Below are 16,924 nucleotides of genomic sequence, written 5' to 3'. Positions count from 1 at the left end.
AATAATAGAAGAAATATTATAATAAAAGATAAGTGAACAAATGTGTGTACATAAACATACATACACATTCAAAAAATAAATAAATCAAAATAAAAGTTACATAATGATACGGTCAGCTTCCAGATCCTTTGAGGCTGTATCTAATCTTTTGGAGTTTGACATGACGCATGACTTCCTTGATCCAGTAATTATAGGATGGTGGGATGACATCTATCCATTTAAGCAAAATCAGTCTCCTAGCAAGGAGTGAACAAAAGGACAACAGCAAACAATGCAATAAATGGCGATGGAGCCACTCCCTGTCCAAATATTGAAGAAAATGTGTCAAAAAAGGACTCCCAAAAGGCATGAAGTTCTGGGCATGTTCAAAACATATGCATGAGATTGGATGGGGACTGCTTACATGTTGGAAAACAATCCAGATTTGAGGTCACGAAACACCTAAGCTGTAAATATCTATAAAAGTGTGTCCTGGGAACATTATACTCCTGCATTAATTGTTCAAATTAAATAACGTTTGAGTCAATATAGAGGTCAGTTAATGCCCCTCGCAGCCCACATCGCAAACGACTCATCCATCATTGAAGGGATGAATTTTTTGCAACTGGAGCCACCAAAGAAAGTTCCTGAGTGAGAAAGGTCTCCTAAATTGGTTCCAAATTTTGACTGAATGTATAACCACAGGATTAGAGGTGAAACTAAAAATAGGCACTGTAAATGGTAAACTAGAGCATATCCCTCCCATGTTGCAAGGCCTCTGCAAAGTTTTTTTTATTCCAAATAAAAGTTGAGATGATATTATTTAACTTGGAGGAAAAACGACACTGAAATATGTATCAAAATTTTGGTAGGATGTTCATCTTTAAGGGCAGCATGGTGGTAGGTAGTGTCACAGTCTCACTGCTGTTTGTGAGGAGTGTGGTGTGTTCTCCCTGTGTCTGCGTGGGTTTCCTCCGGGTGACTGTCTGTGAGGAGTGTGGTGTGTTCTCCCTGTGTCTGCGTGGGTTTCCTCCGGGTGACTGTCTGTGAGGAGTGTGGTGTGTTCTCCCTGTGTCTGCGTGGGTTTCCTCCGGGTGACTGTCTGTGAGGAGTGTGGTGTGTTCTCCCTGTGTCTGTGTTGGTTTCCTCCAGGTGAATGTCTGTGAGGAGTGTGGTGTGTTCTCCCTGTGTCTGCGTGGGTTTCCTCCGGGTGACTGTCTATGAGGAGTGTGGTGTGTTCTCCCTGTGTCTGCGTGGGTTTCCTCTGGGTGACTGTCTGTGAGGAGTGTGGTGTGTTCTCCCTGTGTCTGCGTGGGTTTCCTCCGGGTGACTGTCTGTGAGGAGTGTGGTGTGTTCTCCCTGTGTCTGCGTGGGTTTCCTCAGGGTGATTGTCTGTGAGGAGTGTGGTGTGTTCTCCCTGTGTCTGCATGGGTTTCCTCCAGGTGACTGTCTGTGAGGAGTGTGGTGTGTTCTCTCTGTGTCCACGTGGGTTTCCTCCGGGTGACTGTCTGTGAGGAGTGTGGTGTGTTCTCCCTGTGTCTGCGTGGGTTTCCTCCAGGTGACTGTCTGTGAGGAGTGTGGTGTGTTCTCTCTGTGTCTGCGTGGGTTTCCTCCGGGTGACTGTCTGTGAGGAGTGTGGTGTGTTCTCCCTGTGTCTGCGTGGGTTTCCTCAGGGTGATTGTCTGTGAGGAGTGTGGTGTGTTCTCTCTGTGTCCACGTGGGTTTCCTCCGGGTGACTGTCTGTGAGGAGTGTGGTGTGTTCTCCCTGTGTCTGCGTGGGTTTCCTCCAGGTGACTGTCTGTGAGGAGTGTGGTGTGTTCTCTCTGTGTCTGCGTGGATTTCCTCCGGGTGCTCTGGTTTCCTCCCACAGTCCAAAAACACACGTTGGTAGGTGGATTGGCGACTCAAAAGTGTCCGTAGGTGTGAGGGTGTGAGTGAATGTGTATGTTGCCCTGTGAAGGATTGGCGCCCCCTCCAGGGTGTATTCCCGCCTTGCACACAATGATTCCAGGTAGGCTCCGGACCCACCGTGACCCTGAACTGGATAAGGGTTACAGATAATGAATGAATGTTCATCTTTACTGTGTTGATCCTCCCAACTAAAGAAAGTTACAGGAAAGCCCAGCGTTCAGTGTCCTGTCCCAAACTAGATAGTAAGGGCTGGTAGTTAGCTGACAATAAGTCTTTAAAGTTGTGTTATCCACACCCCAAGGAATTTCTTGGGGCTAATTTTAAAAGGGAGGGAGGTCAGAGACAATTGGCTGACCCCAGTACAGATCGGCATTAGCTCGCTTTTCTTATAGTTAACTTTGTGGCCAGATATTTTACAAATTCATTAAGTAAAGCTGTTAATATTGGAAGGCTAAAGAAGGGATCAGAAACATTAAATAGCATATCGTCTGTGTACAGTGAAACCTTATGCTCCAGTCCTGCACGAAGAATACCCTTAACAGGCCTTTTCGGCATTCAAAGACAGTTCGGCCTCAGCTACGCCTGGTGGAGGGGAGCTGTGAAGAATATTTAAAAGACGTCTGATGTTACTAAAAGAGCAGCGATTCTTAATTAAACCTGTCTGGTTGGATAATGTAATGGATGGGAAGACCACTTCCAAGCAGCGGGTCAGAACTTTAGCAAGGATTTTAGCACCTGTGTTTAAAAACGAGAATGAATTGCAGTGAAGAGGATTCTTATCTTAAGAATTAGAGAAATAACTGCTTTTCGAATAGTCAGTGGAAGGGATTTTGATGAAAATGACTCTTGAAAAACTGATAACAATAGACGGGAGAGTAAACCTGAAAATGTTTTTAAGAAATCAGTGGGAAAGCCGTCTGGACCCAGCGATTTATCACTCTACAAAGACCTAATTGCGGATATAAATGCTGCAAACGAGATGTCTTGCTCCAGATCAGCAGCCGTTTCGGGGCCTACGGTGTAGCTTCTTAAAATAATCCTCCGGGGGGAGAGTTAGCAATTAAATCAGAAGTGTAAAGTGACTGGTAAATGAATGATTTAATTTTATGATAATCCTAGCTCATCATTAATTTCTGGAATAGATTGATTAGCAGTTCTCTGACGCAACTGAAGACCCAGAATCCACCCCGGCTTCTCCCCATGTTCATAATACCTGTCACGACTCACAGAGCAGATCTTCAGCCTGACGCTTCCATAGGAGATCAAACTCGACCTGTAGTAACATGCTGAGGGTGTAAAACTATTAAGCCTGTCTAATTCCTGTATCTCAGATCTTCGCAGAGTATGAAAAGGTCTGCCCCTTACATATGCTTTCAATGTATTTACTTACATTTACGCATTTGGCAGATGCTTTTATCCGAAGTGACTTACAAAAGAGGATCTAACATTTGAACTACAGCACAAATTATACAAAATACCTTACATTAAGTGCAATATGCCAGGAAGTAATAAGTACTTAGAAAATGGATTACCTTTTCACCTGCTGTGTGTCTGTGCACTGGTCTAACCAATCACTTTTGTTGATTTTGCTACGCTGATATTATCATTAATGAATTCAGCATATTTCTTGTGGCCAAATAAACTTCAATGACCAGCTTCAGAAAGAATGTTGAGAGCAGATCTGATAGCACCATAGTGTTGTGCCAAAAGATTTGTAGCCAAATAATCCTCAAGGGCCAAATATTTTGAGAACTGAAAAGCAAAGTCTGTTACCAAGGAATTAAATGACATTATATTAAGACTAAGAGTTTGGTGTGTTCTCTCTGTGTCCGCATGGGTTTCCGTCGGATGCTCCGGGTTTCCTCCCACAGTCCAAAAACACACGTTTATAGGTGGTTTGGTGACTCAAAAAGTGTCTGTAGGTGTGTGTGTGTGTGTTTTGCCCTGTGAAGAACTGCCCTCCAGAGTGCATTCCTTCCTTGCACCCAATGATTCCGGGTAGGCTCCAGACCCACCGCAACCCTGAATTTGATAAGCGCTTACAGACAATGAATAAAGGAATGAATGAATATAATAAGACTTATTAACATTCACTCATTCATTAACCCTTATCCAATTCAGGGTTGCGGTGGGTCTGGAGCCTACCCGGAATCATTGGGTGCAAGGAAGGAACGCACCCTGGAGGGCAGTTCTTCACAGTGTGACACTAATTAACATAAAGATTTTAAAAATCATCCTGGGAATGTAATTTTAGTGCTTTGTAAATGTGTCTCTGTGACACCATCCTTGCCCCCAGGCTGCTACTTGTGAAAAATCACCCAACACAACTGTGAGTAGAAAATGAGCTAATGTATTTGAACAGCTGCAAAGTATGATACCTATTCATATCAAACTAGCTTCAACCAACCCCACCCTCTTCCCTACTGTGTCCCATATTAATGGCATCAAAACTGTGGTTGCTTTACTAAGAAACCAACCTTGTCATCTGATGAAGGGGTGGAGAGTGACTGCATTTTTTTTTCACAGATCTAAGTTCATTGAATGAAGGTGGTTACAGCAAAACCACTTTTAAAGCATTAGTATGGAAGCAAATCTGTCTCATCAGACTTTGAAATATTACCACCTTTGAATTTGTAGCACTGAAATTATGCATCTGAATTCGGATTTTCGGCTAAACGTGTAGTTTTCCACAGAATGCAACTACTGCACCATTTAAGGTGAAAGAGAAAATCCAGATGAATCGATTGTTCATCCTCGGTGTCCCGGATGTGTATCTGAATTTTTTGTAACTCGTATTTTGGTGTCTGAATTTCGTCTACCGAATTTGAGCAACTTCGAAATATACTGTTTCAATTTTTTTGAGCTTGAATTTTTTTATCTGAATTTATTAACCTTGATGCATAATTTCAGTGCAAAATATTCAGAGGTGTAAATCTGAAGAAATAAATAAAAAAGCAGCAAAATTCCGATGCATAATTTCAGTGCAAAAAGTTCATTGCAAAAAATTCAGATGCATAATTTCAGTGCAAAAAAATTCCGATGCAAAATTTCAGTGCAAAATATTCAGATGCATAATTTCAGTGCAAAAAAATTCAGATGCATTATTTCAGTGCAAAAAATTCAGATGTATTATTTCAGTGCAAAAAATTCAGTGCAAATAGGTCAGTGCAAAAAATTCAGATGCATAATTTCAGTGCAAAAAATTCAGATGCATAATTTCAGTGCAAAAGGTTCATTGCAAACAATTCAGATGCCTAATTTCAGTGCAAAAAAATTCCGATGCAAAATTTCAGTGCAAAATATTCAGATGCAAATAGGTCAGTGCAAAAAATTCAGATGCATAATTTCAGTGCAAAGAATTCAGATGCATTAATTCAGTGCAAAAAATTCAGATGTATTATTTCATTGCAAAAAAATTCAGATGCATAATTTCAGTGCAAAAAATTCAGATGTATTATTTCATTGCAAAAAAATTCAGATGCATAATTTCAGTGCAAAAAATTCAGTGCAAAATATTCAGATGCATAATTTCAGTGCAAAGAATTCAGATGCATAATTTCAGTGCAAAAAAATTCAGATGCATTAATTCAGTGCAAAAAATTCAGATGCATAATTTCAGTGCAAAAAATTCAGTGCAAAATATTCAGATGCATAATTTCAGTGCAAAGAATTCAGATGCATAATTTCAGTGCAAAAAAATTCAGATGTATTATTTCATTGCAAAAAATTCAGATGCATAATTTCAGTGCAAAAAATTCAGTGCAAAATATTCAGATGCATAATTTCAGTGCAAAAAAATTCAGATGCATAATTTCAGTGCAAAGAATTCAGATGCATAATTTCAGTGCAAAATATTCAGATGCATAATTTCAGTGCAAAAAAATTCAGATCAATTATTTCAGTGCAAAGAATTCTGATTAATTATTTCAGTGCAAAAAATTCAGATTAATTATTTCAGTGCAAAAAATTCTGATTAATTATTTCAGTGCAAAAAATTCAGATTAATTATTTCAGTGCAAAAAATTCAGATGCATTATTTCAGTGCAAAAAATTCAAAGGTGGTAATATTTCGAAGTCTGATGAGACAGATTTGCTTCCATACATTAGGGGATTTTTATTTTTGTTGTTGGTTTGGAATAACTTCTAATAATGTAATTCTGAGGAACAGAACATTTTTAGGGTTTAAAAATGATGACAAGAGGGGAAAGGTTAAATTGCTAGTTTCATGGAAAACATTCATTTTCAAAACCATTTTATAGAACAGGTTTGTAATTGGGGTAGGGGCAAAAACGTTAATACTTCAAAACCAGTCCATACAGTCCGTGTTTGGAAATAATACTGATAAAAATTTTGTGATCTAAATATATGCACTTACACCACAGTTTGAATTCTGAATCGCTGTCATTTAGGTTCATGAAGGTGCATATATTGACACTGACACTTGGATCATAATTGAAATATGTTTTTTCACCCATTGTATCAGTAACACATTTACTGCCACTACTGTGACTAGAAGGGGTCAGTCTGACTTTAGGTTTAAGGCACATTACAAGGTGTAGAATACAGCACTTCATATGGTCAATTAAATCATGTGTTGTCGTATATTGTAACATATAATTGTTATTCCTTTCCTCCGATTAACTTTGCTTTAAAGAAAGCTTAACTCCAGAGACACTAACTATTTACCTCACACAGTGCCTTCACTTCTGTAGTATTCATAGAACTTGTAGAACTTATAACACTTGTAGCACTGCCTCTTTTTAAAACTGTTATAGTGCAGGTTTAGCATTTAAAAATCTATAAAACTTAATACCTCAGCTATAATTCCTGCAAATGCATAATACATAATATCCAAATGCATAACACGAGCATCAGTCAAAACTTCAGACTATTATTATTATCCATCCATCCATTATCTGAAACCGCTTATCCAGTTCAGGGTCGTGGCGGGTCCAGAGCCTACCTGGAATCATTTGGTGCAAGGCGAGAACACACCCTGGAGGGGGCGCCAGTCCTTCACAGGGCGACACACACACTCACATATTCACTCACACCTACGGACACTGTTGAGTCGCCAATCCACCTACCAACGTGTGTTTTTGGACTGTGGAAGGAAACCATCCAAAAACAGGAACAGTCCAGAAACAGGGAGAACACACCAAACTCCTCACAGACAGTCACCTGGAGCAAACCCACGCAGACACAGAGAGAACACACCACACTCCTCACAGACAGTCACACGGAGGAAACCCACACAGACACAGAGAGAACACACCAACTCCTCACAGACAGTCACCCGGAGGAAACCCACAGACACAGGGAGAACACACCACACTCCTCACAGACAGTCACCCGGAGGAAACCCCACGCAGACACAGAGAGAACACACCACACTCCTCAGACAGTCACCCGGTGGAAACCCTCACAGACACAGAGAGAACACACCAACTCCTCACAGACAGTCACCCGGAGGAAACCCACACAGACATATGGAGAACACACCACACTCCTCACAGACAGTCACCCGGAGGAAACCCACGCAGACACAGGGAGAACACACCACACTCCTCACAGACAGTCACCCGGAGCGGGAATCGAACCCACAACCTCCAGGCCCCTGGAGATGTGTGACTGCGACACCTACCTGCTGCGCCACCGTGCCGCCCCTATTATTATTATTATTATTATTATTATTATTATTATTATATTATTTACATTTATTTATTTTTTGAAAATCACTTAACAAGCTTGAACATTTTTAGACGTTCCATTAAATAAGTCACAAACCATGTTCTCTACTATATTTATTTGATCTCATTTCACCATCGTATTCTCTTGATGTCAGCAGCAGTAAAAACTGCCAGCTTCTACCTTTTTTTCCTGGATGTCTGGGTTTACATGGGATATGTGAGTGGGACATGGAGTGGAAACAGTCAGACTCATGTCTGAGTAAGAAAACTGAACTCCAGTGTTACATTCTTCATCTTGCTCTCCAGGACCATGGGGACGGGTAGCACCTTTCAATTGGAAAGCTTTTGGAAAGATAGCTGAGATCTACTTGGGGTTTTTCTTAACTTCCTGTAAAACAAAACACACACACACGGTCAATCTGACATAAAGAAAGCCTCAGCAGTAAAGACAAATATAATTCATAACTATATTTATTTAATCTCTTACTGCAAAGTGCTCCCAACTTTGGATTTCGTGGTAGAAAGCATCCCCAGGACATAAGGTGCTGACCACCTGTCTGTGGCCGTGTAAAATGAAGTCTGGGGTCAGTCTTTCTCCATCTGTAGCACACTTTGCCAGCTGGTGTTTAACTAGGTCCATGGCTCGCTTGGCTGGAATGCTTGAGGTGTAATTTCCTATGAAGGAGACACCATAGCCTTTGGAGTTGTGGCCTTTAGTGTGAGCACCTTGCCAAAGCCAGCCACGCCCCTCATACAGATAACCATCAGACCCAGCCACAAAGCTGGACAGAAGCAAAGGGTAAATAGAAAGTTAGGAGTGAGGACATACTGTGAAAGGGGACATATTGTGAATGGGGGAAAAACACATTTGGTGCATTAGCATAGTAATTTATAGATCTGGAGCACCTACTAACTCACATATTGTGAAATAAAATGGGGGGGGGGGGGGGCAGCATTTTTGTGAGCGCTCAAAGATGAGGTTAAACCTAATAAGAACAACACAACAGTACAGATAAGTATTGAAAAAAACTACTTAAATATGGTGCAAACGAGAACAGGGAGATGTAACCAGATCATGTTACAGAAATGTTATTAATGGCTTGGAGAACTGTGTACATTTGTGGAAAAGGGGTATAATACGTCCTCTTTAAGCCTGTTTGCCAAATCCAGACGCAGCTAGACTGCAAATTAAACAAGGACTCACTGTGGAGCCGAGGTGTTTGCCAAAGTGCCGAATGAAGTAAGTGCCAAAGCTCTTTGAGAGCTAGAGCACCCCCTTTTGGAGAATCTTTTAAATAAAGTGTGTGAATGAGTGAGTTAGTTACAAGACAGGTACATGCCATGTTAGTCATACAGGAACACTTTAGCGATAAAGTGTCACTGTTTACCGTTCTAGTAGGGTGTGGTTCAGATGACTTTTTTGAGCCTGCCTACTCAATGTCAAGTCAAGAATCAACCAAACACGGCAAGATCAAATCTAGATCCATGTCCAAATTAGAGTGAAGCTGAGACGATGTTAACAATGACAAAATTACAGTTATTCATTCATTTTACAGCACACTCAAGTTGGCAAAACCACACCTGGTGTGTGGAGCTCTGAAATGTGGCTTTGCATGAATCCTGCTGCTTAACACTCATTGTGAGGCTAATGCATAGAAAATTAGACTTGCTCGGAAGAGTATAATGTCCACAGTGCTACCACGCCACTGACACTTATATCTGCCAATATCTGTACTTCTGCCAGTGTTGTCAGTTTAAGATGTGATAGGTTTAGGGTGGGATCATGCAGCTGAAGGTGACTAATGTATTGTAGCAGATGTTGTGACACACTGTGTGCCTCTTTCTCACCTGTAGCCAATGTCGTCCCAGCCTCGATCATGCTGATGGAAGCGCTGCATGGCCCTCATGTCTCGGGAGCACTGCTGGAAGGTTAGGCAAGGTTGGGAAGGCTCATAGGTGTGGTGGATATACAGGAAGGGCAGTGGCAGGTTTAGCATTGTAGGGGTGCCTTTATAAGGCTGGGCTTCCCACATGCACCGTGGAATGATTGCTGGACAGTCTGTGGAAAGGAAGGAATAAGCTTATGGATAAATGGATTCAGGAAATGGCATTGAGTAAACCTGCTTAAGCCTACAAACTAAACAGTGAGAAAAGTCCATATGAATTAAACATTTAAAACTCATACTTTGTGAATTTACATGTCCATATTCACACATATCCTACCCATATAATTGTGGACAAACTCCATCAGTCCCTCATTCAGCATCTCCATCTTCTTCTTCAGCTCCTGTCTTTGTTTCTTGGAATATTTCTCCAGTTTTTGAAATGTGTTCAGATATTTTGTTAGTTGTTTCCTCAGTACTGAGACTTTGACCATCTTCCTGAAGTTGGTTCTGCAAAACCTACTAATGAGGCCAGGTGCAGCATCCAGCCCTCCTTCATCCAGCTGATGGTTATAGTACTGTTTCAGAAGGCTGCTCAGTGTCAGGGGATGTTTTTCAGGTTCAGCAACATGCTTCCCTAGAATCACTCCATCCATGCCTCCAGTGACCAGAGAGTCTGTGGCCAAGGAGGCCACTCCAGAAAGAGTGAAGACCTGGGGATTTGCGACACTGTCCCAACAACCACCAGGACCCAGACGTGAGGAGGTGGGAGGGCCATTCTGGGAATAATGAAGGAATGAACGAACTAAGTTGTCGATCAGGGTCAGGTGGAAGAGGCCATGCACACGACCCGGGGAAGTGGACTGTAGTCCAGCTTCGAGTCCCAGGAGTAGAGGGGTAAGAGCCACTGTGGTTCCATCTGTGGTCAGCAGCACACCTTCTTCCACACCCTGTTCTGTGACCCTGTGCTTAATAACACCAGTGAGAAACCCAATGAGCTCTGGCTTTATGTACAGTTTTGTATGACTGAGGAAGCCAAGACGAAGCTGGATGTGAGGCGACTCAACGCCAGCAGCTTTACGTAGACCCCTCACCACGTCTAAAGGCCTGAGCCCAGGGTTTTCCAATTCAATGGTCTCCACAGCTTTGATAAAATCATCCATATGTTTTCTGGGGAGATCTGAACAGAGAAAACAGCAGGAAACAAAACAGGAGAATAATTAATGACCTGTAAACGCATTCAGTATGTGCCCTTTGTATTTTGTATGTGTGTTCTGAATCATTAGGTCCAATAGCTCTCTAATTATAGAGTAATTATGGTGTGTTAATTTACTGTATGCTATAGAAAGAAAAGATTCAGTAAGAAGTCACTGCAGTATTTCTTTAACAAAGTAATTAAAAACCATTTCAACATTCTGTGGATATTACTCCAGGCACTGCCTGGTAGATGAACTCTGACTGAGTGAAAGGCAAATAACCACAGCTAAGATAAGAAGTGAGTCTTACTGAAGACAGAAGAAGTAGGAGTGATATTCTGAGCAGACAAAGCCGTCCAAAAACAAAAGACCTAAATAAATGACATCCGTAATAGATCAGATCCAGCCTTCAATCTACTTTCACTTTTCACTTGAGTTTTTCGTGGTTTTTCTTATCAGCTTTAACTCAGTTAAAGGCAAACCACAACCTTGAAAGGCAAACGTCTGGACTGAGCTGAATTCAGTATAAATCAACATTTGCCTCAAAAGCTTGGACATCTCTGGTCTAATTACATCCTTCTTTTTCGGAGTGAAATAATGTCACCTTTTCCTCTACAGAAAAGGTGACATTACAGGGGTTGGACAATGAAAGTGAAACACCTGGTTTTAGACCACAGTAATGTATTAGTCTGGTGTAGGGCCTCCTTTTGCGGCCGATACAGCGTCAGTTGGTCTTGGGAATGACATACACAAGTCCTGCACAGTGGTCAGAGGGATTTGAAGCCATTCTTCTTGCAGGATAGTGGCCAGGTCTCTACGTGATGCTGGTGGAGGAAAACGTTTCCTGACTCGCTCCTCCAAAACACCCCAAAGTGGCTCAATAATATTTAGATCTGGTGACTGTGCAGGCCATGGGAGATGTTCAACTTCACTTTCATGTTCATCAAACCAGTCTTTCACCAGTCTCGCTGTGTGTATTGGTGCATTGTCGTCCTGATACACGGCACCGCCTTCAGGACACTGTTTGAACCATTGGATGCACATGGTCTTACTGGTGCAATGTGGAGTTAATGAAGATTGTCCACCAGGCTGCTCCAATTTAGCCATGACACCTCCCACACTACAATGACAGGTGTGTTTCACTTTCATTGTCTAACCCCTGTATAATTAGTTAGTTAATATGAAATAATAAAGGTTAGATCTCTGTGTTGTACCTTAGTAACAGCTGGGACATTTTCAGTATTGCTATAAACGGGCAGGGCTAAACGGTTGTAGGGTTGAAGGGTGGATAAAGGAAAAGGCATTGGTTTCTATGACAAGTAAAAACAATGACTAGTAGTGTGTAGTAGTGTGATAGGCACAGAACACACCAACACCCTGACCAGGAAGAAGTGGTTACAAAAAATGATGATTTAATGTTTTTAGTTTCATTTCCATGTACAGACTGTGTGGACTAAGGTTTATAATGTTCTCATATTACATAACATTTTCACTGGGAAAAAAAGGATTTCCATATAGGCTCTGCAGAGGCAAAATACATAAAAATATTCATTTCTGTCCTGTTAATTCTCTAATAAATCTTTATTTAGCCGATTTCTGACCTTTAAAATAGCCAGGTTTGGTCTGGTTTAGTAATTTCACCGGGATGAGTGATGGGATAAATGCATGTCAAATATCTTCTGGCACCAGGTAAGAAATAAAAAAAAACTTCCTGGGAAACCAACTTCAGTAAGATCTAAGAGCACTGGATTGACTGCCCTGTGTGTGTAAATACTTCACTGATGTTTATGAGTGCAGTGTTTTATTCAAGAAAAGCTTTGTAAGGATATTACAGAGAAGCAGGCGTCAGCTGAGTTGCACATTTTGCTGAGTGAATCTATTTTGAAAAGCTCATAACAATTTCAGAAAAGCTGCATAAAGCTTTTACCTACAGTATTTGTCTGTGAGGCATATTATACAGCATTCCCTGAGCATGCTATAACAAGTAAAAATACCACACTGCTTTCTTATTAGGTGTCCTTATTATTCTCCCTTTCTCCCCGTGTCTGCGTGGGTTTCCTCCGGGTGCTCCGGTTTCCTCCCACAGTCCAAAAACACATGTTGGTAGGTGGATTGGCGACTCAAAAGTGTCCGTAGGTGTGAGTGTGTCTGTGTTGCCCTGTGAAGGACTGGCGCCCCCTCCAGGGGTGTATTCCCGCCTTGCGCCCAATGATTCCAGGTAGGCTCTGGACCCCCGCGACCCTGAACTGGATAAGGGTTACAGATAATGAATGAATCTTAGCAAATTTTAAATTCAATTCGGTGTTTTAATGATTAACACATTATTGCATTTTTTAAAATAGCACTTTGCACAGTGTTCCTACTTTTTTGGAAATTTGTACAACAGTAAAAATTTTAACAAACATTATAAATTTTGTAAAGTGTTTTGAGGCATGTTGTATTACCGTTATGTATCTTAAAATTCATTTCAAGTCCATAAATTGGTATTGTATCCAACACCTACCCACTAAGGATATTGTGGTCATTTATGATCCAATCAGTAACTAGCTGCCCTTAACAACTAAGGTTACTCACTGAGCCCAGCCCATGAGAACCCAAATGATCCACTGCATCACTAGCTCTTCACAGAGGTCATCAGGTAGTCACCTCCCCTCGTCAGTGCTTCGCTGAATCAAGTCCACAACACCTCCAGAAGGCTCAACAGAGAAGTCATGACTACCCAGACCCACACCCCTCCGAGCTAGCTTTAGAGTCTTACCCTTACCCTTACCCTTAACCATCAACAACCATAAATCCACACTGGCCTCCCTGCTGACTAGGGCTGTATCTAGCCCCACTGGCACCGTTAATGCATGCTCAGTGCCACCAGTTCCTAGTCTGTATCCACCTGTCTTACATGTGCCTACCACTTGCGCTCCCTCACCTCAGCCGCCAAATCCGAATACTACAGCTTCTTCTGTCGAACGCTTCATCTACTGAATCCTCAAAAAGAACTGTATACTTTCTGAAGGAAGCTATACGTTTACTTGTTTACTTTCAGAGTAGAGCACCATGTCTGGCCTCAGTTTAGTTAACGCAATGCACTGGTGGATCTGCAGTTTTTTACCTACATCCACCACCAATTTCCAATCTCGTGCTTCACTCCATCTACCAATATTTATAGCCTGTGCACACTCTTGAAAACTTCCCCCCCTCATGCACAAACGTATTTATTACTACAACCACGCAGCAATGAATTAACCTCTAGGTATTAGCTGTCCAATAAACATGCAAATACCCTAAGCACCTGATTATGTCTCCATGTAGACCTCCTCTGCGACAAACTAAACTTACAAGCTGATAGAATATGCGTCTGTGTGCAAACCCCTGTACAAGATTTTGCAGCATTGGAAGGACGTTGTAAGTTGCTCCCAGCAAAACTTAATACGACCATGGCCCACAGTTCTTGCCAAGTGACCTTCCGCTTACCTAGATTCTCCCAACAAAGCCACTGGCCTTGTTTTGCCTGTGATGCTGCTGTTGCTGTTTTGCCTCCTCTTCCTGCTCGCAAATAAAACTAGTCATCATTCGTCTTCTCTCTGGTGATGTAGCCTTACCAAAGGCTATCCACAAATCACCTGACACAAGGCCTGCTCTTCCACATTGCTCTTGGCCAATCACATCCCTTAGCTCTAATGAGCTCCTGGCTACCTGCACCGTCATTTGCAGTTTCCACTTCCTTCCTGCTTTTGTGACAGGCGCTACTGCTTTTACCACTGCATCCTTACATCCTGACTAACTCATCTTGTGACTCACCTTTGCACATTTAAATTCCTCAACTAAACTTGTGAGTGGTAGCTCCAGTACCTCTTTCCCATACCATGCCACACTACTTAAACAAAGTGGCACCCTTAGCCACTTCCTTAAAGCCTTGTTCATAATCCTTTCCATTTTCTCTACTTCTGTGATCAGAACATCATAATCTGTCAAAGCCAAACTGCAAACACCACAATTTTAACTTCCCTGGCAAACATGAACTAGCAGCTGTATTGTGCTACACTATACCATCTACCTAAACTCTTCACTGGTCTCTCCACTACCACAAGGATCATTTCTTCTTTCTTCCCAAAACTGTCTTGCGCAAATTTTCCTTTGACAATCGACAGACTTCTAGACTTGCTCGGTTTAACTTTAAACATCACAGTCTAGTAGCCAGAATACAAGTACTTAGATTCAGGTGATATGTAATGTGTAATGTTCAAGAAAAAATAAATGTGTTCTGACCATCTATCTATCTGTGCATTTGCTATCTCTGCTGTAGACAAATTAGTTTCACAATTAACTGCAAGTGAATTAAGACTAAAGCATTTAATAATGAATATCTACATATAAAACACTCATTCGTTAATCGTCTATAACCATTTATTCAGTTCAGGTTTGCAGTGGGTCCAGAGCCTACCCGGAATCTCTAGGCGCAAGGCAGGAAAACACACTGGAGGGGGCTAAATGTAAATTACAATAAATAAATAAAAGATAAACCCAGTAGAATTTAATTATATATATATATATATATATATATATATATATATATATATATATAATTTATTCAGTATTGTGTAATAAATAATGTTTAATATGTTAATATGTTTGTACTTCCTTGGGAAGGGAGATAAAACAAATAAATATGTAATGGGATATGCATGACAAATTTCTTAGAGGAAACTGTTTCTTTTTTTAACTTTATTAATTTTTCTCAGTGTAGTATTGATAGATTTTGAATTAGAATCTCTTTATTTTACTTAGTTTCAAAATTCAGGGAGAGCCTGAACATCAAACATGACAAAGCTTGTACACACAAGCTTTAAATAAATAAACTATTCTACTATAATATTAATAAATATTTTACCTTCTGAATTGACGTTCTACCTTCATGATGCTGCGTTTACATTACTAAATAAAACAGCTAATACATATCTCGCTCTATAAAACCTGAGCGAGGTTTCTGAGTATGAGTTTCTGGAGAAAGATGTGGTTGAATTTAGTAAAATAATTCATTTGCATACCTGATTTCTCAAATAACAACAAACAACTGTTAATTGTACTCACCATCAGTGAGAGACCTGACTACCAACAGCAGGAAGATGACCTGTCTTATGTGTAACTCCATGGAGACAATTCAGAAAGTACACTGCCTTCACAATCAGGAACAGCCTTCTGACAACTCTGCTCCAGACACGCTAGCTTTTATATGCACTTCCACTAGATGCCATGTTGCATAACACAATATACAGATAAACAGCCGTACCTTGATAAATCAGACCTTGTCTATTGTAATGGGAAAATGACAGGTGTGGAGAGGGTGTGTGTGTGTGTGTGTGTGTGTACAGGTCCTCACGACCAAATACTCAAGGTCCTTCATATCTACTTTCCAGCCAATGTTTTTATACATTTACAGTGATAGGAACTGAAAAGCCGTGTCCGCACCCTATACACCTTTGCCTCCCACTACCTCTTAGAACACTGACATTTTATTCTACAGGATACACTGCACTGGCTAATCATTAATAAGTGTGTCCGGGTATGTTACTACATGTTTAACTTTGCATTGCACCACTGCATCACAATGTTTAGGTGTAAAAACACAGCAGATAATAGATAGGCAAAGTATATTCTGGAAAACACACAATTGTTCATAGTCGCTCACATGACAAAACCCATGGTCAAGCGAGCTGGTTATTAAAGGTCTGACCACATGCAACCGAGGACATTCCATATGGTTCCGCGCCCTTCGCAACCGTTGTGTCTGTGGTAATCCTTCCCATTTCATTGGGTGCTTTGTTCTTCCTTTGCTACACTCACAGCTTCTAGACTTCTGGGTTGGATTTTTAAAATATATGGACACAAACATTGGAAAGGTCAATTTCTGATGTTAGATGATTATTTGTGGCTCACAAACCTACTCCAGGTGATTCCACGTGTATTAGATGGTGCTCTTATGATTCAGTGAATGCTGTTCCACTGCTCATCATTTCTGGAACATTTCCACACCTGTCAAGTTGAATGTTTGTGCAAACAAATTAGGTGCATGTTAAAGTGGTTGAATTCACAAAACAACAAGTGTTGTGTTTAAACGTTTGCTCATATACTCAATAAATCAGTGAAATCATAACATTTTTGTTTGCTTTCCACATTGCTGTAAACAGCAGTTGTTATAATTAGCATTGTTTGTAACTTATAAGGCGCAGCAAGTAGGTGTCGCAGTCACAGAGCTCCAGGGACCTGGAGG

At 41.0% G+C, this 16,924-nt stretch overlaps 1 protein-coding gene across 1 annotated transcript; it reads right to left on the bottom strand.

Annotated features, from left to right (window-relative positions):
* Positions 1–7,723: 7,723 nt before the first annotated feature.
* Positions 7,724–15,832, bottom strand: pglyrp6 (peptidoglycan recognition protein 6). Its single transcript, XM_066642369.1, has 5 exons — positions 15,745–15,832; positions 9,804–10,643; positions 9,429–9,639; positions 8,068–8,362; positions 7,724–7,968 (listed from the first exon to the last, which is right to left on the bottom strand). The coding sequence occupies exons 1-5, from the start codon at positions 15,803–15,805 to the stop codon at positions 7,945–7,947; spliced, it is 1,431 nt and encodes a 476-aa protein (XP_066498466.1). The 5' UTR covers positions 15,806–15,832; the 3' UTR covers positions 7,724–7,944.
* Between the last annotated feature and the right edge of the window lie 1,092 nt (positions 15,833–16,924).

This window comes from Hoplias malabaricus, chromosome 13 (assembly GCF_029633855.1).
Source record: "Hoplias malabaricus isolate fHopMal1 chromosome 13, fHopMal1.hap1, whole genome shotgun sequence".
NCBI lineage: Eukaryota > Metazoa > Chordata > Actinopteri > Characiformes > Erythrinidae > Hoplias > Hoplias malabaricus.
Note: the sequence above shows the minus strand (reverse complement) of the source record. Positions and strands in the feature narration are given on the sequence as shown.